The sequence below is a fragment of the Mucor mucedo genome, assembly GCF_025094135.1.
Source record: "Mucor mucedo strain NRRL 3635 chromosome Unknown EV154scaffold_15, whole genome shotgun sequence".
Lineage (NCBI taxonomy): Eukaryota > Fungi > Mucoromycota > Mucoromycetes > Mucorales > Mucoraceae > Mucor > Mucor mucedo.
The window spans coordinates 253628-278945 of record NW_026252299.1 but is presented as its reverse complement, the minus strand read 5'-3'; the positions used below and the strand labels follow the sequence as shown (position 1 = coordinate 278945).

Sequence of the window (25318 nt, the reverse complement as noted above, 5' to 3'; positions counted from 1 at the left end):
TTAAGAAATTGACATGGGTAAGTTTTGCTTTTTTAATCCGAAAGTTGTATCGTTCTTAATTATCATATTTTAGACCATAACAAATCACAACGCACATACGATCAAGCCTTTTTGTTTGCCATGGGCGAAACAAATCGTACAAGTAACTCAAAAAAACGGGCATTAATGTTTGCAGATTTTTACGATGTTGTTCCTGTTGCAGTAAATGATGAAGATGGTAATGAGTTAGACGTCAATTTATCCTCAAGCCATATAGAACAGTTCCAGACCATGCTTTCAAAACCAATACCACTCACAGTAAGGCTTCCAGTTCAAGAGGCACCTCCCCAAACCATGTTACCAACTCGCGATACAGTCAACAGCATCGGTGAATTTGGAGCCTATTCTTCATACTTAAACAAACACGGTTACACTGAATTAACCAAGGATATGATCGAACTGCTAAATCAAGACTGGGAGATCAAGCCAAGTCAACGGTTCATCGCAGCAAGAGCATTAATCGGATCGGTAATCATTGGTACTGAAAACCATCGTGGTCTTCTAGGTTAAGCTTTAGAAGTATATTGCCGTGACCCTGACATCGATAGACACGCTGAACAACGTGGCTCCACTGGTTCAGCACGACAAACGATATCTGTATCGTCTGTAGGGCAAAATGATTTTGAAATTTCCACCATGCGCCAAGCCGAAGGCTGCAATATATCCATCAAGCTTATACTGGGTGCCCACTCGTTTAACGCCCTTGTCACTGCTAGTACACGGATCGACAACTTGGTGGATCAACCTGAATGCGGGCCAAACACTGTCAATTTCGGTGTGTCTCCTAACTCCCACTTAAAGTACAAGTTGTATCTTGACTCGGAATCATGGTCTGACTCTCTAGCGCTTGAAAAAAAGACTAATTTGCAGTCCATCTATACTCATTCCCGGCTTATGCAACTTCGCCAGCTCAGAACTCGCTTTGATAAACTTGACACGTACTCTGCTTCCCGATCCGCATTGTTTCATGGTTATCTGCAGCAACCAATGACTTTTTTTACATATGGCAAGAATACGACATCCATCAATTCAGGCGCACTATCATCAAGGTTCTTAGCTATGTTAGCTACGTCTGTTATGAGGGATGGTCAGAATGCTCATCTTAGACAAGTCATTGTCGAAAACTTGCTTACAGAATTTAATAAGGAAACGAAGGCCAAGCGTGTTATTAACGACTAAAATGTTGATAGTAATATTAGAAGCAGCAAAATCTAGAAGCAGCAGAAGAAATGGCAAAGCTAGCATCACCTATGTAGTATTGAATGAAAGATAACAACCACAGCTCTTTGGTAAACGCATGCTATCATCGACCACGGTCAGCTCAAATTCTTCAACGATGTATATTCACCTTTACACCTTCCATGATAGAAAGAAAACTCCCATAGGTTTTATAGTTCAATGCTTTCTTTTCTTTTCTTTCAGTCGATCCAAATTATCAGCTCATGTTTTCAAATTAGCACCTTAAATAACATTACATAAATATCTTGCAAGACAGAATCAAAAAGTTGAACTGGTAGTAATTCAAACACTCTATCTCTCTATCTCTCTATCTCAATAAACCAAGATGGCGACCGTGTGATACTGAGTTCGTCATAAGCTCAACGCGACTTTCCGGATCATCATATTTGGTGTAAAGGCGATAATATTAGATGGCCGCATTTAGTTTGATCATAATCTTGAGTAGTAAGTGGTAACAGTAAAATGTCTTATTAAACGTAAGATCTTCTTCACAGCCTTTTTTAACAGATACTAGTACAGGTGATTCCATGTATACTGGATGACTCACAAAAAAGCATCGCATAAACCAGTTGGAGTTGGTAAAGTTATGGTTGCATCGCAGTTGTTTTAAGTTACAGGAATGCTTAAAGATATTTAGAAACTTGGCACTCAAATTATATAAAAATACACCATTGACTCATATGCTTACTTATTTTTATCAAAAATGATGATACGTTCAGCTGTGTTATTTGGTTTGAAGTGAGGTGGTTATGCCAAAGTTTGAGAGGCACAGTGCTATGGTTGGTCAGACCACCTGTTTGCCAAATCAAGTTTTTTTTTTTATATTAAGTGATGTAAAAATTAAAAAGGCTTCGCGTTTTCGACTTTAGCCGGGTAAGATTGTCAAATATATAGAATGCAACGGTCATACGATCACTCATAATCGTATTTTCGCGGGATATCATACAGGACAGTATCCGGGTAAAGTTTAAAAAAAAAAGAAAAATACTTGAATTTACTTGAGGCACCCACAAAAAAAGAATGTCTAAAGAATAATTGGTTTAACTGGCGTATTATTACACTTTAATTAAACTGAATTCAAGTTTTATGTATGCTTTAGTCAATTAATGTTTTACGTGTGTGTAAATGGAACACTGTCCTGAAGCTAATTTGCATATCGACTTCAGTGAGTTTCTAATTACCATTTGCAAATACTTTTCCCTTGCATTTTTTTTGCGGCATAGGATAAACCTATGAAGTGTTTGTTACACCAACGACCTAAATACGGTGGTCTTTCATGAAGCCTAAACAGCTTATCGATTTTGTGACAAAAAAAAAAGGACTCGAGGGATCAACTGGTATATGATAATTGTACAGCCTGAGTTTTTCGGTGATCCCACATGACACTGTCAACGCGAACTTTTTTTTTTTTTTTTTTTTTAGAAAAATAGCTGTTGACTGTATATTCATTACTTTGTTCTACTTGTGTACATAAAAGAGTTGTCTGGATCCTCGATCCAAGGACTGACGTAATGAAACAGTGTCCACCAAAACCATTGGGCGGGACACAAAAATTCTGCAAGAAAAAAAAAACAATTATAAAAGGCGCCAAGAGAGACATGAAAACTTTACTTTTTCACATATAAAAAAAAAAATGGCTATTGGTACAAGCAGCCGTAGGGCTACTCTTTCTTCTACCTCCATTCCAGTTCCACCTCCTCAATCACACATTCCAGACAACCCAAGTCAACCACCAGCACAAGGGCTTTTATCAGTCAGTCCTTTAATATCGGGAGAGAGACGTGGTTCCATCTCTCAGTTATCTTCTAGCGCACCTTCGTTTGGATCCTTCTTAAGCTCGGAACGCAGAAGTTCAAACGAAACCTCGACAAGAAGAGATAGTAACGTTAATGCACCTGCAATGGCCATCGAGTTTGACGGCGGAACGCATATTATTGTACGTCCTAACCGTATTGTCAGAGGTTAGTTCTCTCTTCTTTTACGTATATACATACATACTGACTTGTGTATACTAGGCAAAGTGATATTGAATCTTACAGAGAGAATCCTTGTAACAAGAATTAGAATCAAGGTAAGGAAGGCTAACTGCTCTAAAGTCTTATAACACAGAAGGGCTTACAAGTTTCTTCTCTTAGTTTCGTGCTGAAGAAATAGCCACAGTTAAAATCGATGAGGGAACGGATGGCCGAAATGAATGGATCCATGAAATGATTACAACATTTTTCGAGACAGAATGGAAGTTACATGGTCAAGAAGCCTCTCGTAAAGTTTGACGATACACAAAAAAAAAATTATGGTCTCAAATGACGTTATTAATTCGATTTTTTTTTTTTGTATGTAAAAAGCTTATTCACAAAGTGCTTGGGATGAGATTGAACCTGGTCACTACGAATATCCGTTCGCATTAAAGGTTAGCTCGCATAAGTTAGTGTAACATGCAATTAAGACTCATTTTACTGTTGCCTTTTAGTTTCCCAACGTGAATTATCCACCATCCATGGAAGAACCTGCTGGATTTGGGATTCGATATATTTGGACAGCACAGGCCGACGGCCCAGCACTTCAATCTGGATTGAAAAGTAGAGAATATATTACACCTTACAGGCCTGTCATTGTGTCTATTGCAGGTTGGTTTATTTTTATACGTAACAAAGATTGCTTTCCTTAACAAATACAATAATAGACAAGGAGTGGGTTTACAAGACAACGTTGATGAAGGATAAAAAGCAGGCATTAGCAGAAGTACAAGCCAAACTATATAAACAGACATACTGTCCAGGTACCTTAATTTAACGGTTATGACGTAAAAAAAATGAGGAATCTAAACTAAATATTATTTTAATTGTATAGATGAACCTTTCAAGATGCAGCTGAACATGATGACTTTACAATCTGATGCAAAAATTATTAACGTAAGCTATCGTTTCCGCAAACATCATGAGGGAAAGATGCTAGTTCAACAAGGAACAGCGTTCCAGGAGAGTATTCGAACGGTGCTGGATGGTACAGTGACGCTTAATATGAATGATCTGACACAATTATCGGAGACTATTCAATTTGATGTTCCTACACGACTTGTATCACCTTCATTCATATCACGTCATACTCGTGTCCACTATGATTTATTTTTCCAAGTAACCATTGAACAAGGCCACATTTTCAAGACAAATAACATTACCGAATTTTCTATCCCGATCACCATTGCCAATTTACCGTTTGACCAATTATTACGTATTCCTGAATTAACATCTATCCAATTCTATCGTAATTCTCAAGAATGTCCATTGTTCTTTGATCCAAACTTGGAAGAACCACCTGCACCTCAAGGTCTACCGAGTGAACTAGTGGGTCCTCTTACAGCTGCTCTCATGAGTCCCAATTCATCCAATGAAGAGCAACCACCCAGTTACTTTAGTTTACCGGAACTACCTCCACAATTTGAATTAAGAAAAGAGAGAAAGGAACGGACTGTGTATATGACGAGACTTGCAAGAGGAGGTTATCGTGCTTTAGAACTGGGTGATGCCACCATCATCCCTGGCTTATATGATGAGGATTGGTAAAATAATAATAATATAATGATCGTGTTACTGAAATGTATAAATTTTTTTTTTCTTGTTTTTAATAAATAATCACATAATAATAAATAGAATCCATGATTTTTTTTCTTTCTTTTTTTTTTTTTTTTTTTTAATTACACATTATTGCCATCCCCAGACTTCCTTGACCCATTGTCCTAAATCCATGTGAACATGTTCCCATTTGGTGATAAAAGGATGTTGTAGCATACGTGCAGGGTTGGGTCTATATGTTGGATCCTTGGTCAAACTAGACAAAATTAATCAGTAAAATGAACGCTGTCTTTAAAGGCCTAATGATGATTAATTTACCAGATAGCAACAAAGTTTTTACATTCGTCCGAAATATGGTTTCCTTGAATTTCGGGTACGGGTTGACGAACAATGAAATCGAGCAATTCAAAAATTGAAAGATGAGGTTGATCTGGTGGGGGTAAAGCGGGTCGGTTTTGTGAGACCTCAATTAAGGTAAGACCAAGTGACCAGATATCGGATTGTACAGCATAAGCATTACCCTGAATACGCTCAGGCTATTTTTTTTTTATATATGGAAATAAAAGCCAGTTAAACATATATCCTTCCCTCCTTTTATTTTTTCTTTTCCCTAAACTTACAGCCATGTAATATTGAGTGCCTGTGAATGTCTGTGCAACCGAGTTGATCAAAACGCCTGATACTCCAAAATCACAAAGTTTAATATCTCCCTTTCGTGTCACAACTATATTGGAAGGTTTGATGTCTAATTATGAAGATAAAAAAAAAGTCAGTTTTTTTCTTGGGTTCCTAAAATTCATTGTCACTGTTTATAATTTTTACCTCTATGAATTACTTTCTTTGAATGTAAATACACCAATCCTTTACAAACCTAAAATATATTTAGTTTTTTTTTCCGTTGGGTCGTCATCCCCACGCATTCTATAACCACTTACGGATTCCGCGATGCGTTCCAAAACGGGCTCGCCGATGACGCCACCTAAATCTCTTGCTCGTTTGTAAATATCTTCTAAACTACCAGCTTCACAGTATTCCATACACAATGCAACCGTCGTATCACCGTCATCAAGGAAAGCACCGTAAAACGAAACAATATATGGCGAATCACAGGTCTTTAAGAAGGCTAATTCACGTAAGATTTGTCGTTGAACAGCTGGATCAGGTTCGGTTGAAATAGACTAAGAAACCAGTACTTATTTAGAGAGAGGGGGACGGTAAAAACAAGAGCGAAACTCAAGATAATCTTTTTCTGTGCTTACCTTTTTTGCCATAATCAGTTGAGTAGGCTTATGCAATACTTTACGTACGGTACCAGCCGCACCTTCGCCTAACCTGGATAGAGTTTCGAGGTCTTCAGCATTAATTTCCATAAAAGTATGCGTTGTTGTTGGTTCGACACGTTGTGTGTTGATAGAGGGAGGAAGTGGAGGTTCACGCAAAACTGGGATATCATTGTTTTTAACGTCAGTTGCTGTAGTGGTGGAAGCGGCCAGATAAGAAGCGGCCAACGAAGTTTCCTCTTCTTCTGCTGGGTTGCTACTATCGTAATTTTCGTTGCTTCCGTTAACAATGTTGCCGATTTGTTCTCGGAATCGAGTATTGGATTGAGATGTACCAATGTAAGAAGAAGAGTTGGGTGAAGGAGACGAAGATGCAGGCTGAAGATGTTTAGAAGTCAGACGAAGTCCAGGTTTACGTTTACCGGCTTTAGGTAAACCAAGAGTCAAGTCTGGTGTAAACGACATTTTCTTTTCTTGAATATAAGCTTATAAAGAAAAGAGAGAGAGAGAGAAATAAAAAAGAACGTGTACTAAAATATAATGCTCTTAAAGAAAAAGGCTCGGTCTCTGCCCGAGGGACGAGTCACGGCACCCATCGAAACTGAGCTTCAAAGCTTTTTTTTTTATTATTGCTCAATGCTAAATAACCTGAACCTGTTCCTTGTAAGCTTTTTTTTTTTAAAAAAAAAGGAATAAATAAATAATAATAATATTCCAAACAGGTATTTTGATCCAGTATTTACAACAACAACAAAAAAAGGACTTCAACCAGTAAAAAATAAAAAAAAAAAAAAGCAGGAGAAAAGAGTGCATGTCAATCATTAATGCATCAGAGTGAATACAGAGGCCAAGTGGTAAAGATGAATGGATACACCAGATCAAATGCAATTTAAAAAAGAAGTCATAGCATCTGTAACCACATATAATCTTGACTGTTCGCAAAAATAGCATCTAAAAACGATTGGCCTCCTATGAAACGTGCTTCTGAAGACAAGTCTAAACCCATCTTTCTCAATGTGTATCGAGAAACAAAATTACTCCTTCCCCTTTTTTATCGTATTTAAAACTCCAAAAACGATGGGTTTTTTTTGTAAAAATAGGTATTTTTTTTAAGTGTCACATTCAGCCTACCAAAAATAGTTGTAATTCACAAGATTTTTTTAGTAATTAAGTGGGTCATATATATATCTAGTACAAGACACAACACAATATTCTTTATTCCTCCCCTCCTTTCCTTTCTCTCTCTCTCTCTCTTTCTTTTTTTTTCCCTCTCAATTCCTGACCCCTTCCCTTCCTTTTTTTCCTTACTATGTTTAAAAAACTCTCTCTTTCCCTTCACAGACCTCAAAAGTAAAATAGATAACATTTAATCGTTTTGATACAACACTCATATTAATCATTGATATTTTCAAAATTGTAGGATCGAATCAAACAATGTACAACAAAGAACCCTTTATTTTGACCCTTCTAGAAACTAACTTTTTTTTTTTATTTCGCTCTCTTTGCACATTAGATTCAACATGACTCTCTTAATCGAGATTCCTTAGTTGACCCCAATGTCGAAAGATACATTCAATATTCCAAAGACACATATATTGGTAAGAGAAATTTAGGAAAGAAAAAAAAAAACTTGTGGAGATCTACCTTATTTAAATATTTCACTCTCAATTTAGAACCCAATACTAAGCCTGTCAGTCAAATGGCGGATAGTTACCATGACAACTCTTACACTGACAGCTATTACCGCCAATCTACTACCGAAGATTATTATGATCTTAAACCACCTCCACTTACCATGGACCACTTAACCGAATCCAGAAACTCGCTCGCTTTCCCTTCACCCGCATCTATCCCTTCGCCCGTGACTCCGGGACGTTCACAACAACAGAACGACCTGTCACCAGAAAATGAAATTGAAGCCCTCGTTCACCAAGGTATCACTTTTCATGAAAAGGGTCAATTGGAAAAAGCAACTTCGTTATTCAGAATTGCTGCTGAAAAGGAAAATCCTTTGGGTATGTTTCTTTATGGTGTTTCGTTACGACATGGCTGGGTAATGAGAGACTCTATTATATTTCTTCTTTCGACACTATGGCTGAATTTTTTTTTTTTTTTTGTAGGGCTGCAAAAAAAATGAACATGCTGCATTTCAATATCTTCAAAAGGCAGCTGAACATGCAGTAGAAGATTTAGCAAACATCACAAATACTGTCAATACATCAGCTTCCAAAGGTGAATTAATCATGGCTATTTACGAGTTGGGTGTATCTTTTCGACATGGATGGGGTGTAAGTGAAAGTAAAACTTTTGATTTACATATGGTCAAAAAGGAAGGGACGAAACTGACGCCTTCTTTTTTTTTTTAAAAAAAAAAAAAAATAATAATAGTGCAAAAAGAATAAGGAATCAGCAGTACAATTCTTTAAAATTGCCGCCGACTTAGGTGATCCTGATGCTCAAAATGATTTAGGTCACTGTTATTGTCAAGGACAAGGTGTCAAGAAAGATTTGGTTTTGGCCGCCAAATATTATCGTAAGGCCGACAAACAAGGTCAGGGCATCATGGGTAATTCTTGGATTTGGAAGACAAAATACGATTCAAAATAGCCTTGCCAACTACCACCACAAAAAAAAAAGTAATTCCCCTGTATCAAAAGAGGGGGGAGTTTCTTTTTTTTTTTAATATATCATATCCTGGGATACCTTAAAAACAAAATCAATAAATAAAACAAAATAAAAAAACTGTATTATTAAAAAATATCAAATATCCAAAATGGTTGCATGATTTCATGTCCTTTTTGTGGGTTGAATTCTTCTTTTTTATAACCTTAAAAGAAAAAAAAAAAAAAAAAACTTTAAATATTACACTGGTTTTTTCTCGTATGATCTTTAGTGCAGCATATTTAGGAGTCAAAAATACCTGTCATTATGAAGCTTAATAAGATTTCAACTGCCACAAAAAATCCCATAAAATGTTAAAATGATGTTTTTTTTTTATTATTTTGTGTAAAAAAAAAAGGGATTAATGTAGTATGATTTATATTTGATGTTGAGATGAGTCTAAGATATCAACAAAATTACTCTTTAAAAAGCACAAACAAAAGTCTCTACTTCTTCATATAAACAACACTCAAGGCTAGTGCCAGTAGTATGGGGCTTGGTGGTATGCTTAGTAGTGTGCTTCTTGGTGGTAGTGTGAGGCTTGGTAGTAGTGTGCTTTTTGGTGGTAGTGTGAGGCTTGGTAGTAGTATGTTTCTTGGTGGTAGTGTGTTTCTTGGTAGTTGTTGTATGCTTCTTGGTGCTGGTATGAGGATTCTTATGAACAGAAGTGGTGTGCTTCTTGCTAGTGGTAGTATGCTTCTTGGTAGTAGTAGTGTGCTTCTTGGTGGTAGTGTGTTTCTTGCTAGTAGTATGCTTCTTGGAGGTAGTATGCTTCTTAGTTGTAGTAGTGTGCTTCTTGTGAGAGGTAGTGGTGGTGTGAATGGCGGGGGTGGTAGAAGCAGTATGAGTCTTGGTGACAGAACATGTCTTTTGGGGCTTGCCGATGGTTGTCTGACTATGCTTGACAGTTGAACAGGATGTCTTGGTAACGGTTCTTGTACATGTGGGAGGGGTGGTAGTACCGCTAGGAGGAGTGGTTGTAGTACCACTAGGAGGGGTGGTAGAGGTGATAGTGCTAGTGAGAGTAGTAGTGGTGCTATCAGTAGTAGTAGACACTAAGGGGGTTGTGGTGGTACTTGAGCTAGTGGAAGTGCTGGTGCTAGTAACTGTACTAGTGGTATCAGTGGTTGGAGGTACAGTAGTAGTGGTGACAACAGTAGTAGTATCAGTGGTAGTAGCGGGTACAGTAGTAGTGCTGACAATAGTGGTACTATCAGTGGTAGTAGCAGGTACAGTGGTAGTGGAAGCGGTACTATCGGTGGTAGTTGTAACTGAAACTGTGGTGGTGGTGGTTACTGGAACAGTGGTGGTGGTAGATGTAGTGGTTGTAGTTGTACCAGGGTAGGGAGGTGTGGTAGTGTTAGTCAAAGGGAAACAATGAGTGTAGCCATCACAATCACCACCGACAGCCTTGTAATCATGAAGTTCAACGCCGTTATTTCCAGCCCAGCTATAATCATTAGCAATGGTGAGACCAGCAAAATTACCAGTGCTGCCATCCTTGATGTTACCTAAAATTAAACGTTTTTTTTTTATTAATTGTGTTATTTTTAAAACAAAAAAATGCTATAAATTACCTTCTGGTGCTAAAATCAAACCACTCAATTGACCGCCCGTGTTACGTTTCACGATGAATCCGCCGCTGGAGTACTTTCCTGTAGAATCAGCTGGATAGAAATTATAAATGGTGCCACAAGGAGACATGCCCATGCTTGGTTGATTACCAGCAAGTTCAATGGAACCACTATCAACGGGGATCTAATACATGTATTTAGTAATTCTGCCATAATTGGTACTTTTAATTTTTGCTGTTCTTACGTTGAGGATCAATTTTGAAGGAAAAGACATATCTCTAGGACCATTCCAATTTCCTTGACCAAAGAGGATAGCTCTAGGATCAGACATTAATCCAGGATGTAAGTTACACTGTTGGTTATTACAATTGTTGAAGGTAATGACATCAAAACCATCGGTTTGTCCACCCACTGAGGAAAGTTTACCATCGGCATTCAAAAGAAGACTGGGAGCGTAATTGGCAAATTTTCTTGAGGCATAGATGGCATTATCATGAGCTTGATCAAAACTGAAAATACCAGTACCCTTATCCGTACTCAATGGACAGGCATTGTCGAGTTTTTGGATACCGCTAGTGTCGGATCCAGCAGGAAGGAAAATAGCACCGTGAACATGGACATCTCTTGCCTCAACTTTACCACCAACAACAAGACCGTAGCCCTCCAAACTGGTATCAACGTGAGAACAGTCTCCAGCGTGGTTACCGTTGACAGTATAAGTGGAAGAAGAGAATTTTCCCTTCACAGCAAGTGGGCCTAAAATATCTTGACCGCCTGTCGTAGTGAAATCACCAAAGAAAATACCAGTAAATCTAGTGAACTAAAAAAAAAAAGTGTGCCAAAGTTAGCTGTCTGTTTATGATGGTGACAAAAAAAAAGACGAGTATATTCAATTACCATAGCGCCAGCGATACCATTGTTAGTACAGGTGTCGCTTTCTCTCTTAGATGCATTGAAAGCTAACAATCCAGGTGCAAAACCAGAAGCCAAAATAGCTAACGTAATAAGTCTCATTGTTATATATATATGGTTAGATGAAAAGAAAAGCGAGAAGAAAAAAAAAATTAAAATGAAAATGGGAAACCACACGCTTTGCTTATATAGCTAGATTTTACATTGTTTTTCCAGATAGATCGTTGATGATTTTGCCTCGGTCAAAGTAACGACATGGAATATGAAAGCGTGGCATTAGACCATAAATTGAATTTGTATACAGTTTAGACATTAAATACAAATTCAGAAAAATAAAAACCTGCTGGTCGATGAATATTACTCGTCAGTTACTTGTCTCAATCTTTGTATCACCGTAGCACAAGCGCATTTGCTAGTTAAAATAGTTGCAATAGTGGACATTTTGTTTTTGTCAGAATATGCTTTATCTGTCCTTCAATCATCCCAACACCCATATGACAGGGTGCGTAATTGACTTGTAATATATCACTGTTATAATTGATGGCGTAATAATATATTGTCAAGACTCGTGCAATAGTTGCTTTTACGAACGCGGGATACCATCACCGTCATGTCCCGTTTCAAAAAAGAATACTCCTTATAGTCAACATACTTTGAACTTTTTTTATTTTAAAAATAGAAATGTGACGTTACATATACTGTGAAAGACATACCGAAAATCGAATGATTATAAAGCGCTATTGATCTTGGGCATGGATTGATTTTATTTTCATCACACGTGTGCCTCGACTGGCACACACAGAAAAAAAAATCAAGCGAAGTTTTAAAATCTGGATATGAAGTACATTTGACTGCAGGACGAATGTCAATGGTAGTGCGAACAGCATTAGTCCTAATCGGTACTAGCTGTAAAATTGTAAATATATGCTTATGCAAAAAAAAAAAAGATCGTTCTTTTACTGTTTTGAAAGTAATCTGTTAGTTTTCAAATTTATCATACAATAGCTTGACCAAGTACATTTGTATTTTGAGAAAACCCGAGAAATAATCCGAAGAAATAAAGCCATTGGCGTAATTCTACGACGCGAGCCAGACTTTATGTTATCATTGTGTTACCATTGTACTTTCCATGTTACATGCATAATTAATTAGCAGAACAAATATATGTATCTTCTTTTAATCAGCAACAGTAAGCTGTGATTTATCATAACCGAATTACTTTATCAAATAATCATTGTTGCGAAAGCACCAAAAATACCTCACCAACCAGCCGCTTAAATGATGATTCGGTAGATCCTTATTTGATTTGTGCGTGGCCAATTCTTCTTTTTTAGGTAAATTATCAGAATCGGCCATACAAATAATGGGATAAATAAAAAATTCGGGCGCTACACCTTAACCCGCGGCTTGTTGTGTAAATGTTTAATTTGATTAAAGATTGTGTTCGGAATTCATATGCCATCCAACAATTTGTCTGGACCCACTTCTATCAATCCAATTTCTTTTTTGAAGCGCTGTCAGTTTTACCTGGTAATTAATTTTCTTATGGTCAGACGTTGGACAAATAAGTCTTTTCAATATAGTTAGGTATGTATCGACTTTCTGCCCCCGAAATAGAGTAATATTGGCTTATTTTTAGATGCAACCAATTATTTTTGAAATGATACAGTGAGAACCGTAAATTTTATCCCATTTATAATCGAGGGCTTTTAATCAAAAATTAAATATATCACAAAGCCCACCATAATAATCCCTTCATATATAAAAGTTTTCACATTTTGAAATAAGAGACATGCCACAAAAGGATAAATCAAACTTGCCCAAACTTTTTTTTATTTTTTAAATATATCTGATTGAAGCCAGTGCCTTAAAGATATCGGTTGTTATACTTTGCTGCTATAAAAAAAGATTGTGGAGTACAATAGCCTACAAACTACTACCAGCAACTGCAACTTATTTTAGCTAGGAGGGATGATCCGAAATAATACACCAGAAATGATGACAACCATGCGCAATTAAACTATGAATCTCTTTGTGCAGCAAAATACTAATTTGTGATGTCAAAATAGCCACGGCAACACCTGTGCCAAAAACACATGCAGTGACTTCCGTTTGAAATTCAAGATTTTCAAAAATCAATCAGGCTTCTCATAGTCCATTCAAATGTTTTGTCTGACTTTCTTTTCCTACTAGCTACTCTTTACCACAAACTCTTCCCAATTTTTGACAGCTATGATATCATCGTCGGGTTTGGTAATTTGAAGAGCTTCTGTGATGTCTTCCTCCAAGTCAAAGTCGATAATTTGCTCGTCGTTGTTACTGTCGTACCTAGCGGTGCTTTCCGAACGAAAAAGAATATCATCATGTGTCACATCCCTTCAGATGCATGAGCTCTATATCGTGTTGTCTTTTTGCTTCAAGAATAATACCAATTTTACGATAATTCAAGTACACCAGACGTTTTAAGGACAAGGTATCAGCCAGAGTTTGGGCGAAAGACGTTAAGTTATTTACAATTTTTGGTACAGCAAAGACACCCTTATTATAACTGGCCGAATGTTTCTGAGAAACATGCTTGGTTCCAAATATTTGCAGCTTGACGCCTTGACACTGGAAAGCGATTAACTTGAGGTTGGATACCGCTTGAAGCGCCGGTGCCGAATAGGCAGTAAGACGTAATGACTTTTAAATATGAAAGGAGGTACTTATCTTGAGGAATTTATCCTTATAGAGTATATTAATCTTACTACTCCCTTCAGTAGTACATCCTGCAAGTCTAGATTCATAAACGATAGAGTTATGCTTATAGTGTGCACATCAATTACCCATACACGCTGTCCATTTTTTTGGTCATCAATCATATAGGAATTATTAAAAATATATTCTATAATAATTTTATGTTACTTTAATTTGCACCTGTGATAATTCATTTCTATCGTATAACCAACATTATACACAATGATATTGATGCGTGCATAGTCATTGCAGGATACCTGTGGGCGTTTATTTTAGTTCTAATGATAACTTTTGGTAATGTTACAAACAAAACTGTTCGTCGGGTCACCTCTTACGAAGTCGTTCCAATCTTGCTGTTTGGGCATATAGGACCTACTGTTATAATATCGTCACTTGTATGGAAAAATGAGAAAAGGTCGGCTGCTTATGCATTTCTTTGCATTGTGTTTTTTTCTGAGTATGAAAAACCGTCAGAACCCATTAACCGTACATAGGAGCTTGTTTTCATGGATCTATCATTGGCCGTAACAATTATGATTTCAGTTCTCTTTGGTCATATTTGGATTACAGAGGGAAATTTTATTAGCGAAGATGCGTATGGCAAGTACGAGATTTCTACTAGCCATGGTATGTCCTATGCTTAACCATCCAATGGCGAAGAGAATACAAGAGGTGTTAATAGCTATACATATATAATTCAGCAACATTTTTTAACACCCCTAATTTAGCTGTACAAGCTCTTAAGCAAGATAATGAACATATCATAATAAATTTTACACAATAAAACATTTTCTTCGTCATGGTTTATACCCTTTATTCATTAAATACTAGAGCTTTCGACATATAAAAAACATCGATTAAGTCCTTTGTTATATTTTCCAATCAAATGAGGGCTGATGGACTTGTGTAAATGTTTGGTGATCGCAATTCAGTTTAAGCCTTACATAAGCAAATCAGAATTTTAAAAAGACAGAAATCGCAAATACGATTTGGTGACACGAACGTTCTTTTTTTTTCTTCGCATAATTTGTTACTTTGTCGATTCAGGTCAGGATTTATTGCCTAATTTAAACTCTACCATTAAATAGACTTCACTTTTTATAACTGTTCGTACATATAAGACTAGAGAGAAGTTTTTTTTTCCCTCATTCCAGTTTTTGGGCAATGTCACATCATCCATTTTAAAAATCACAAGTGGATTTTTAAATTCCCATGTTGTGACGAGGAAAATAAAAAATATCACTATTGCGGCATGTGTGTTTAACTTATGTTATCATCACCGTATTACTTGATTGGATCTAATCACAAAGTAAGAGTGTACTGCACATATATTTCATTTTTAAAGCTAATAAGATAAACACTCATTAGCTATGTTCCCTTTTATTATAGGTTTTAAAGATATCACGTATTTTGTTTTTGAATTAGCAATAATTAAAACTTGCTACATGTCATACAAGTTTCTTTTCTTTTTTTTCTTTTTTTTCTTTGCTTAGCATATACTTTGTGGTATGATACTGACGATGCTTCTGTAACACAGCTTAGCGAAATAATTATGTTACAATGTATGACCACAAAAAACGAGATATATAGCCTAAGAACATTCTTTTTCTCTTTTTTTTCTCTTCTTTTTAAAATTTACTTTACAAATCACCTTCTACTTAACATTTATATCTTATACAAATGGCGTCTCTTGTATATCCATTCGTAGGGCCATTAGTCATTAATTGTCTTTTAACGATTGGTGTTTGTTACTACATGATCAAAAGCTCTGTGTATAGATCACCGATCACGTACTTTTCTTTTTTAGCTACTCTGTCCGCATTGTTAGGCTCAATTTTTAACGCCGCAGTTTATATGGACTGGAGCCGTTATTATACACTCAGATCAGCTATGTCAATATTATCTGTTATCTCAACTTCGTCTTTGTTTGTACCAGGATTAATCGGCTTCCATCGTATTTCTAAGCAAAAGGACAACAAAGCAGGTGTTTATATTTCAGTTGTGGGCTACTTATGGGCTTTTGTTTTAAGTCTCATGGTTATTGTAGTCTATGCTATGTTTGAAATCCAAGGCAGCATAGACTCTTACTATGTACGTTATGTCTTAGCATATGGACACTGTGGACTTGCTTTTTTGGTAGTTGTCCTTTGTTTGATGACTCACCAATACTTGCATGGAAAAGCTAAAAAAAGTTTGATTGCTTATACATCGCTTTTTATTATATTTGAGATTTTCTTTTTTATCGTCAGCTTTGCTGTTAGATCTGGAGTCGCTTACTATGGTCTGACACTGGTTTTTATTGACTTCGCAACGGCATTAGCAGTACTTATTTCTGTAATGTATGGCCATCTTTGGACTGCAATGGATGATTTAAGTGAAACTGATTCGCATGAAAAGCTTGAGGTTGGCAGCTCGCAGGCTTAGAAAATTAGTTCACAAAACACAAAGAAGGCGAAACTTTTTCTCTTTCACAATATTAGAATACTTTAATTGATTTATCCTTCCCCATAATAACATCTCGAGCATATCAATAAATTTCCTAATGTATTATACATTGTATTTCAATTTTCAAATAAAACCGTTATTATCACTTACGTTAGATGTCCCCGGCCCTCATACCAAAATTTGAAACATGAACTAGAAGCTTTATTTAGTTTTCTGCTCATATTTTAAAGCATCAATGTGCAGTTGACAACTTGTATTATTCACCTACGTGGTTACTAAATTTAATTTTTTAAAAAAAAAAAGGTTTACCTTACTGCTCCAAAATTTTGAGTTTTAGAAGGGCTCGCAAATAAGCGCCTTTGTTTACAAGAGCATTTCAAAACTTGATACAATAGATAAGTATAAAAGCAAGTCAAGTGTTTTTATAAATATTGACTCCTTGTTTTAAAAAAAAAAAAGTTTAACAACTTTTACCATGTCTCTTTTTTGACCGTACGCTTACTGCTGGAGCACCCTTGATCCAATCAAATCCCTCTACTTCGAATTAACGGAGTTGTATTGGGGTATCAAATCACTTGATTTGAGTTAAGATTAAATAAACTCTTTTTATCTCTTTTTTGAAGTTTCAAATTGTTCCTGACACATTTGAAAAGAACATTATGAATAATCTCAACCCCAGCTCTAATGTCGAAAAAACAGGACGGGAAGGAAGTTTCCCGAGATTCAAACAGAAACGTGGTCGTCCATCAGGTGGAAAGACTGAAAAGAAGCCAGACGTTGTTTATGGAAGACCGAGAAAGCAACTCAAGAACCAATCGTCATTGTTTAATTTCACAATGCAGGCGAAAGCAGTAAGACGATGTTCTTAATTTATATATAAGCTTTACTGTTGAGTCATTCATATCTTTTTTTTAGTCTTCGAACACTATCCACAATGAGCAGGAACACCAACAAACGAATGTTGAAGAGATCGTCGACAATAATGTTGACACAACAGTCGATGAATCTGTACCTGAAGAGAGTTTCAGTAATTCTGTAGTAGTTGAGCTTGACGAGAATCATTCCTCTTTAGTCAACCAAGAAAAGATGATTACCACTGAATTTTCAACTTTTGAAAATAGCGTTGACGATGAGACCGAAGACGAAGTTAATATTGATGAATTTCCCAGCATCGATATCAAAACTGCGGATTTGTTGGATGAAGATAATGGAAATGATAATGAGTGGGGAACAGACGATGAAAGCGATACAGAAGAACTGGACGAAAACGAATTCATCACTGTTGACAATGATGCAGCTTCTATCCTTGAAGTAAGCTACGTCAATAAGTATCTTGCTGAGTTACAGGAGAGATTGAAGGGGAAAAGACCAGAAGAGTATCAGAATGGCACTTTTTTGTGTTCACCGAAAGAATCCATACTTTATGCTTGATAGTAACAACAAAGACCCGGGATACATCTATACACCTAGAGTGTTTTTATGGTTCCCTCATCATTTAGTAAGAGATTTAACGTGTCCGACTTGTGAAGCAAAATAGGTGTATAGGGATTCAATAAGAAGCCTAGAGCTAGGAGGATTATCGATTTAAATGAGTGCGATCTTAAATGAGAAGTTTCTTTTCATGTCATTTCTAATATGTCTAATAATTTTTAGCTGCTTTTACCTGATGACTACAAGATACAAGTGTCGTAACAAGGATGTTAAGCACACATTTGATGGGTGTAACCCAGCTTTGATCCGACAACTTCCACTTCATTTACAAGCTGAATTTCCAGCTGTCCTTATTCATCGATCTGGCCTTTCTAAAATGCTTTGCAAACTGATGAGACCACTCTTTCAACATGGGATCGGACCTCATCATATGTCTAAAGTCCTTCGCGTGATGCACTCTGAGAAATATGACGAATTGCAGCTTCAATACTACACAACCCTCGATCATGATGCCCAAAGTCCTTCCGTATTATCTATGCTCCAGTCAAGACAATATCGTGAGTCTTCTCAATTCAAAGACAAGATGTAATATAATGGTTATGTTCCTTCTGCTAATTACATTAGCTATGTATACAGCTCCTTGATAGCGAAGGTTCGTCTTTTCATGGGTCAATTTATGTCGTTTGTAGACGGCACTGTTTTAAAAGGGGATCATTCTTTCAAGATCATTGATCACTTGGCGAAAATCAATGGGGTTTCAACGTTTTCTTGCCTCTACACTGTTTTAAATGAACGTGAAGAGATCCGTTTACAAGTCTTGGCACAAAGCAAAAAAATGGATCATCTAGCACCTCAATTTCTCCAGATGATGGATACTTACAAAAAGCTTAATATGAAAGAGCCTGAGCTTTTTTATACAGATAATGTCATTGGAGACCAAGGATTCTTAAAACAGGTGATGCCGTCCTTAACCAAAGACGTTGTACCTATTCCCAAATGTACAAATGGACAACAGCAACAACAACAAAACCCTTTTCTTTCACTTCCTATTATTATCCTTCCAGAAACTTCAAAGATCAGAGTTTTAAGATCTGAAGTAGAAATCAATGAGGCTTGTATCGAATTATTTGGAAATACTGATGAGTATAGTAATGAAATTTCTGTTGTTTTTGATTGTGAATGGATGATGTCCACAAGTGGAGTATCCTTAATGCAGATGTGCTACCGAAATGAAATTGTTTTGTTCCGTGTACATGACTTTGATACGAATACGTTTCCTCGTGAGCTATCAGAAGTTCTTAGCTACTCCAAGATTGTGAAATTAGGGAGAAATTTCAAGGCAGACTGTACAAGAGCGAAGCGTGTCTTTAGTGTTGTGGTATTAAACCACGTAGATCTTGGGCCATTTTGCTACAACCGCGACTTAGTTAATAACTCTCGTCCCCGACTTGATGTTCTTTGTGGAAGCATTTTATCTTTGCAACTACCAAAGATATCTATCATTCGTTGTGGTGACTGTAAAAGAGATGATTTGACAAGTGAGCAAATAAGCTATGCTGCATTAGATGCTTGGGTCGCTTTAACGATTTTTGAAAAGGCTAACGAAGAACCAGCTGTAAACGAAAAGGTTATAAAAAGGTACTTTTGTTGCAGTTTATAACCAAACATCCGCAAGAGTGATGCCTTCTGCCTATGGATTCATTGAGGATAATGAAGGATCCATTGAAGCTCATCTAAAAGATACCAGGCTTATAAAGGTCGATGATGTTCAAGTGATTTCTATGCTTCTTGAAAGTCATCAAGAAAACGGCAATCCTGAAGCAAGAACTTTAAGTGATTTGGGTGATCCTCCTTTTGTATTAAGAATCAGCAACCACCGTTTGAGAGCGGCCTCGAAAAAACAATACGACCTTAAAAAGCAGCAAAATTTGTCAAAAGTATCTCCTATTTCCCCAGAGTCAGACACCATCCACCCGAATACGTCTCTTGACTCAGGGAATGTACATGTACCTTCAAGAATCCTGAAAGATGCTTTTCATGTAATGCAAATGATACCGTGTTTCCTAAAAACATGGCATGGCCAAAGAGTTTTCTCGTCGCTTCAGAGATGCTATGTTTGTTGTTGATCTTGGTGATAAAGAATTAGTGAGCCAATATCTTGAATCAATAGGAACTGATCGGGAGAGATATATGGTGAAAAACCTGGACTTTGTTTTGGAGCGTGTACGAAGATATATACCACCATTCGAAAAGTTGTATAAATTTGTCTCAATGCTTTTCATGCATTACGGTCCTGCAAAGTGCGTATTAAGCGGGAAGACTTTGTTCAATGAAGACTCATGGAGCTCTTCTAAGCATGTTTTGGAGGGGTTAAGACTTGGTCACGTTTCAGACGTATCAGATGGTCCCGTATTATATACAGAAAAGGGGTTCGACAAGAATGGATTGGTGAAGTATAGGTGTAGCTGAGATACTAGTTCTGTAGAAGGCTCTGTACATATGAACATCATAAGAAAATTTGCATCGTACAACGCAGGTCCTCGTTTAGCTGATATAGTTCTTGCTGACTATCGTCTTTATCACCACACCGATGTAAGAGCATTTCAAAGTATACTTATATACAAGTTCAATTGACCTAATACGTATTATACTAAATCATAATTTATGAATTTTTAGGCTGGCTCAAGAAATCGCTACGGAAAAATGCTTAAAAGTCATTACAGTCCCTGATTATATCAATCAATCAATACTATTAGAATCAAGCTGGGTCATACACCTATTGACAGCTACTTTAAGAATAGACTCGGTAGTACTTTTGAATATGAGAAAACACAAGAGACGTATGGTATTACAGCATTACCAAATGAAGTAATGCGAGAGTACAATATATTACCAGCCATTAACCATGTAAGCAACCAAACGTTTTCAAAAGCCAAGTTGCTCGAACTCAATCTCCTCCCTGTTGTGAAGCTTGACATTATTGGATGCTCTGTCAAAGACTTTGTGTACAACTTTCTAGAAATCTGCCAAAAGACAAAGTTATCTGTCACTGCGGTACACACTGATTAAGAGGTTAAGCTATACGAAGAGTTTATGAAAAACCCTTAAAAGCGACGTTCCATAAGCCTCACATCTGGAAAAGCAACACCAAATTTTATATGCTTTGCTAAATTATGGTCAAGTTATTGTAAGGAAGGAAGTAATATATATTACAAGACGTCTAGACATCTTGAATCGTACTAGAATGCATTAGATGATTGACAAAAGTACTATGATGCTGTAAAATTGAATATCGATACAGTACGTCTGGTAAGGTCTGCTTTGATCTCAAAAAGTAGATCCAATGCTTAAATTCCAGCCCATGTACAAATTTCAGCGGATCAAGCTATACAGAGGATAATTCAAAGTAAAACCGTAGCTTTGTTACCTCCTCCACCTCCCTCCAGAGAGCAACATCAACCAATTCTACTCAGAGCACTGCTTCTAGTACCTGTTATTGATCCAAGTATTTCATTTTCTTCAGGTAACTTACAGCAACGAGCACGTAGAACATGTGCTGTTTGTAAAATTGCTGGCTGCAAAGGCGCAAATATGCATAACCGTTGCGCAAACAAGTGTGGCGTTTGTAAACTTGAGAGCCGCAATGGAAGATACAAAGGGCCTACCTGCCAAAATCCCTCTTTTACATAATTTTAAACCTTAGCCATCTGTATTTTTCCTCTATTAAAACTTGAAGTATTATTGACATTTGCTCAGTAAAAAAGCCGTTTATTAATGGATTCCTGTAAAAATCTTGGTGTCCTTCGGACACCGACATTTTCAATAATTAATTTTGTTTCTGGGATAATTAATTAAAAATTCAAGATAGCCCCAGACATGGTTATAGGGCCCAACATACAAAATAAAAATTGAATAAAATAAAAAACGTTTTCATGTAAACCCTGCTTTTTTATCATATAATGCATCTTTTAATTGCACAACAGTATAAAGGTCCATCAGCATCAATTATAATGTAGTTAAAAGTGATGTAATAACGTACGTACTACGTTTTGAATGAAAGGACGCTATATTGTGGTAAAAAGACGCATCTAATGGAATTTAGTAGCTACCAGATGTGGTATGAGTACGCAGCATGCAGAAGGAACCCGTAACATTAAGTGGTAAAAACCCGCAACATTAGGTGGTATAAAATGGACGTTTTTACCACTTAATGTTGCGCATATTTACCATATGTTGAGTGTTTTTACCCCACAGTCCGCCACTGTGCTCTGTTACTACCACCACCTCAAAAAGAGGTATACAACGACGTTCCAGATATAGTCGCACATGAAATTGTAGAAATCTATCACATTATCACGGCGATTGTTGGATGTATCAAAAGAGCCTACAAAAAAAAAAAAAAAAAAAAAAAAAGGGGGCTAAAATCCTTTTCTTTTCTCCAAACTGTTCTATACCTACTTTTGTTAGTTTCGTATTCATCAAACACATTTGGACGTGTGATTTCCACTAATTCTTTACATCGGAATTCACAAAACATCGACTATTTCCGTTGGTTGTCGTGCCACAGCTTGGCACGAACGCATTTATCTTCAGTTCACAGAAGGCGCCAAAGAACAGTTGTTCGCTTGATATTGCTGACTTTGTCAACAAACTACTACTATGTTTGGACCCATGCAATTAGAATGTGTCCGTTGTTGGCATACCTTTGAGCAAATAGATCCCTCTATACACTTGCATGATGAAATATATTTCAACGTTCATAAGCTTTCGATCCATTTCTGGCGAAATAGACCAAGATGTCTGTGATGATAACCCTTTTGAAGTGATAGCAAGTACCAATTGATCGCCTCATAGTTACTATAATAAATCTGTCTACCGTTGGAGAAGATCGCCACATTAATCCACGCGCATGATAATATAAGTGACATTATACGCAATTGGCTCATAAGACCAGTTAGATGTGATTTCCTGGGTACCTTCGTCATCCTATTTTTGAGCCACTTATCCTTTGACTCATCAACACATGTATGTCATCTAAAACGTACTGTTTCAGCCATTCGGTTGTTGAAGGCTTTCCTGAAAGGATCGAGGTTAGTACAAAGAATCTGTATTTGCCCTATAGCAGAAAATTTAGTCGTTTGTTATATATAGTCAATGTATGCCACATATTTACGAAAGGAATGTGTTGCTTTTGACGACTTAAAGTTCCTCTTTAGGGAAAACAAACACATGAAATTTGGATATATCATTAAAACAATCCTTTTCCATTAAATCAGTAAAATCAACGTGAACTACTACTATTCTTCCAGTAAATTCTCTTGTCTTAGCGGTTGACAACCGTCATGATAATCATAAGCATAATCCAAGCACAGTATTCAGGCCAGTCCAAGTCAATCCAAGAGGGATTGGTTGTCATGCAAGGTGATTGATAGCTGGAATTAATACAGTTTAATTGTGATCGCACGGCAAAAGACGACCAAAGAACAGGATGGGAGTTTCTCACACCCCAGAAAAAAACAAGAAGAGAAGGGTTCATATAATAATAGCTTGTGTCAAGTTGAGAAAGACATTGTTCAATACCGATGCTACATTCTTCTCCGTTAAGCTCCATGGCTTCCTCATTGTTTTCATTCTCGCTTTTAATTTGCGAAGCTGATTGCATGGCGTCGTCCAAAAGGTTTGGAGTTTCGTCTGTGTCGATATATTGTTGCTTTTTTTGTTGTTGCTGTTAGATCGACGTCTTCTATGATGACCAGTATACCTATAACAGAGACAAGTTACATGAAGAGCAATGGACGTCGAGGAGAGCATCAAAGGTCACTTTGCAGTAATCAACGGCATCTTTGAACATTCTCGTGACATTACCCTCAAATGGTGATGCTGGGGGTGCTGGTGTCGACTTGAAGGTTAGCAGAGGCAAGGCTGTTTCACGTAAACAATACATTTCAGCAAATACAAGACTAATTACAACGACGTTAAGACTGACGCGAGGCGTTTTTATGGAGCTAAAAAAGGCAATTGGGCAAGATGAATAGCAATTGTGAAGAAAAAGAAATGTATGAGTAACGACATCTGGTAATGATCTTTGAGTCATAAAAGTCTCAGGCGTGTTTCAAAATCAAAATTATAACTGAGTACATAAGAGCACAGGACAGGTTACACATCTCAAAAAGACAAAATGAGCTTAAATTAAGCTAGCAGATTGACCCGATCATTTCATGTCATTATGCCTCTCTACCTCTTTCATGTACCTGACTTAAAACAAGCCAAACCGAAGATACAGCTGAACGTGTCGTTAGTCAGAACCATATAAGAAAGCATGGTGGTGCATTTCTGTGCTTTATGGATGTCAAGTCCTTTAATGTTAATGTAAAACCTGACTATATAATTTGAAAGTCCCGCTCTTCTGGGAGTAAAATTCATAAAACTATGCTTTACTTTCTGCACCGTAGTTGTTTATTGCAACTTCATAAAAAACCAACAATATTGCCATAGTTAAAGCCGTAGTGAAAAAAAAATCCTCCCAAGGAAACCCATTAGAAAATAAAGTCTCTTTTATTGTAAGAATTGTAGCAATGATTGACATTTTGCATAATGTTGCTGAGTTGTACAAGTGTCGGAGGTGACCTTTTATTATTTTAGTGTTCCCTAATGTCAAATTCGACAAGGCCTTTAATGTTCTTTCTCACTTTCTTTTCCTCTCTTCTCTTTTTTTGGCGCTTTTTTTGCTGTGCTTTTTTTGCTGTGCATTTTTTGCTCTATTTTTCCGTGACATTCGAAAAAATTTAAAGTCAGTGCGCAGCAAAACAAGTCACAAAACAGAAAATCATCAGTGTAGTATAAAAAGGGCATATTTTCTGCCATCCCTCAATTTCCTTCTTTTTCCTGCAATAATCCAGCAAACAAGGTAAGCACTTCTATCTAGCCAGCAAACTTACAGTGTATCCTTTTTGGTATCACCAAAGTTTCAATCCCCTTCCTGCTTACGGGCATGTTGAAAAAGCGCGAGGTTCTCATTGGTCCATTATTAGATCGGCATGACGTGAAGAGTAGAACAGCAAATAGGCATGTAAGAACGAAACGAGACGAAACGAGGCCAAACGACACCTAAACGAGACGAAACAAGACGAAATCCAGACGAAACGAGACGTGACGAGACGTGACGAGACGAGACGAGATGTGACGAGACGAAACGAGACGAAACGAGACGAGACTTGACGTGACGTGACGAGACGAGACGAAACGAGACGAAACGAGACGAAACGAGACAAAACGAGACGTGACGTGACGTGACGTGATGAGACGAAACGAGACGAAACGAGACGAAACGAGACGAGACGAGACGAAACGAAACGAGACGAGACGAAACGAGACGTAACGAGACGAGACGAGACGAAACGAGACGAGACGAGACGTGACGTGACGAGAC

General features: G+C 37.0%; 9 protein-coding genes across 9 annotated transcripts; 4 read left to right on the top strand and 5 right to left on the bottom strand.

The window, feature by feature from the left end:
* Positions 1–13: 13 nt before the first annotated feature.
* Positions 14–1218, top strand: EV154DRAFT_478125 (uncharacterized protein; the record flags this gene model as incomplete). Its single annotated transcript, XM_051598160.1, has 3 exons — positions 14–17; positions 74–517; positions 551–1218. The coding sequence occupies 3 exons, from the start codon at positions 14–16 to the stop codon at positions 1216–1218; spliced, it is 1116 nt and encodes a 371-aa protein (XP_051461148.1).
* A 1980-nt stretch (positions 1219–3198) lies between these two features.
* On the top strand, positions 3199–5061 carry EV154DRAFT_497711 (uncharacterized protein). The gene is made up of 6 exons (XM_051600295.1): positions 3199–3220; positions 3280–3540; positions 3624–3688; positions 3749–3905; positions 3962–4057; positions 4129–5061. The coding sequence occupies exons 2-6, from the start codon at positions 3486–3488 to the stop codon at positions 4839–4841; spliced, it is 1086 nt and encodes a 361-aa protein (XP_051461147.1). The 5' UTR covers positions 3199–3220; positions 3280–3485; the 3' UTR covers positions 4842–5061.
* On the bottom strand, positions 4893–6684 carry EV154DRAFT_497709 (STE/STE7 protein kinase). The gene is made up of 6 exons (XM_051600294.1): positions 6110–6684; positions 5786–6028; positions 5673–5721; positions 5471–5595; positions 5169–5386; positions 4893–5106 (listed from the first exon to the last, which is right to left on the bottom strand). The coding sequence occupies exons 1-6, from the start codon at positions 6593–6595 to the stop codon at positions 4980–4982; spliced, it is 1248 nt and encodes a 415-aa protein (XP_051461146.1). The 5' UTR covers positions 6596–6684; the 3' UTR covers positions 4893–4979.
* A 17-nt stretch (positions 6685–6701) lies between these two features.
* EV154DRAFT_72163 (uncharacterized protein) lies at positions 6702–7233 on the bottom strand. Its single transcript, XM_051607748.1, has one exon. It carries the CDS (start codon positions 7079–7081, stop codon positions 6809–6811), a length of 273 nt encoding a protein of 90 aa, XP_051461145.1. The 5' UTR covers positions 7082–7233; the 3' UTR covers positions 6702–6808.
* A 74-nt stretch (positions 7234–7307) lies between these two features.
* EV154DRAFT_497706 (uncharacterized protein) lies at positions 7308–8954 on the top strand. Its single transcript, XM_051600293.1, has 6 exons — positions 7308–7480; positions 7551–7566; positions 7644–7728; positions 7804–8183; positions 8251–8418; positions 8519–8954. Exons 1-6 carry the CDS (start codon positions 7440–7442, stop codon positions 8735–8737), a joined length of 909 nt encoding a protein of 302 aa, XP_051461144.1. The 5' UTR covers positions 7308–7439; the 3' UTR covers positions 8738–8954.
* Positions 8955–9093: 139 nt separating this feature from the next.
* Positions 9094–11656, bottom strand: EV154DRAFT_497703 (uncharacterized protein). The gene is made up of 5 exons (XM_051600292.1): positions 11263–11656; positions 10610–11185; positions 10369–10549; positions 9349–10302; positions 9094–9312 (listed from the first exon to the last, which is right to left on the bottom strand). The coding sequence occupies exons 1-5, from the start codon at positions 11377–11379 to the stop codon at positions 9215–9217; spliced, it is 1926 nt and encodes a 641-aa protein (XP_051461143.1). The 5' UTR covers positions 11380–11656; the 3' UTR covers positions 9094–9214.
* Positions 11657–13638: 1982 nt separating this feature from the next.
* On the bottom strand, positions 13639–14138 carry EV154DRAFT_478120 (uncharacterized protein; the record flags this gene model as incomplete). The annotated part of the gene is made up of 2 exons (XM_051598159.1): positions 13639–13959; positions 14025–14138. The coding sequence occupies 2 exons, from the start codon at positions 14136–14138 to the stop codon at positions 13639–13641; spliced, it is 435 nt and encodes a 144-aa protein (XP_051461142.1).
* A 1486-nt stretch (positions 14139–15624) lies between these two features.
* On the top strand, positions 15625–16612 carry EV154DRAFT_497698 (uncharacterized protein). The gene has a single exon (XM_051600291.1). It carries the CDS (start codon positions 15694–15696, stop codon positions 16435–16437), a length of 744 nt encoding a protein of 247 aa, XP_051461141.1. The 5' UTR covers positions 15625–15693; the 3' UTR covers positions 16438–16612.
* A 6600-nt stretch (positions 16613–23212) lies between these two features.
* Positions 23213–24475, bottom strand: EV154DRAFT_478118 (uncharacterized protein; the record flags this gene model as incomplete). The annotated part of the gene is made up of 4 exons (XM_051598158.1): positions 23213–23580; positions 23671–23961; positions 24141–24245; positions 24328–24475. The coding sequence occupies 4 exons, from the start codon at positions 24473–24475 to the stop codon at positions 23213–23215; spliced, it is 912 nt and encodes a 303-aa protein (XP_051461140.1).
* Between the last annotated feature and the right edge of the window lie 843 nt (positions 24476–25318).

Excerpts from the sequence above, each read along its gene's own strand:
- EV154DRAFT_497711 (XM_051600295.1), top strand. The coding sequence starts at position 3,486 with ATGATTACAACATTTTTCGAGACAGAATGGAAGTTACATGGTCAAGAA. Across the intron at positions 3,541-3,623 it reads ACATGGTCAAGAAGCCTCTC|CTTATTCACAAAGTGCTTGG; the intron begins GTAAAGTTTGAC and ends GTATGTAAAAAG. Across the intron at positions 4,058-4,128 it reads TAAACAGACATACTGTCCAG|ATGAACCTTTCAAGATGCAG; the intron begins GTACCTTAATTT and ends TTAATTGTATAG.
- EV154DRAFT_497709 (XM_051600294.1), bottom strand. The coding sequence starts at position 6,595 with ATGTCGTTTACACCAGACTTGACTCTTGGTTTACCTAAAGCCGGTAAA. Across the intron at positions 5,722-5,785 it reads TGGAACGCATCGCGGAATCC|GTTTGTAAAGGATTGGTGTA; the intron begins GTAAGTGGTTAT and ends AATATATTTTAG. Across the intron at positions 5,107-5,168 it reads AAAAACTTTGTTGCTATCTG|TTTGACCAAGGATCCAACAT; the intron begins GTAAATTAATCA and ends AATTTTGTCTAG.
- EV154DRAFT_72163 (XM_051607748.1), bottom strand. The coding sequence starts at position 7,081 with ATGCTATTTTTGCGAACAGTCAAGATTATATGTGGTTACAGATGCTAT.
- EV154DRAFT_497706 (XM_051600293.1), top strand. The coding sequence starts at position 7,440 with ATGTTTAAAAAACTCTCTCTTTCCCTTCACAGACCTCAAAA. Across the intron at positions 7,729-7,803 it reads TTCCAAAGACACATATATTG|AACCCAATACTAAGCCTGTC; the intron begins GTAAGAGAAATT and ends CTCTCAATTTAG. Across the intron at positions 8,184-8,250 it reads TTTCGTTACGACATGGCTGG|GGCTGCAAAAAAAATGAACA; the intron begins GTAATGAGAGAC and ends TTTTTTTTGTAG.
- EV154DRAFT_497703 (XM_051600292.1), bottom strand. The coding sequence starts at position 11,379 with ATGAGACTTATTACGTTAGCTATTTTGGCTTCTGGTTTTGCACCTGGA. Across the intron at positions 11,186-11,262 it reads ATGGTATCGCTGGCGCTATG|TTCACTAGATTTACTGGTAT; the intron begins GTAATTGAATAT and ends TTTTTTTTTTAG. Across the intron at positions 9,313-9,348 it reads GCCTCACACTACCACCAAAA|AGCACACTACTAAGCATACC; the intron begins AGCACACTACTA and ends CTACCACCAAGA.
- EV154DRAFT_497698 (XM_051600291.1), top strand. The coding sequence starts at position 15,694 with ATGGCGTCTCTTGTATATCCATTCGTAGGGCCATTAGTCATTAATTGT.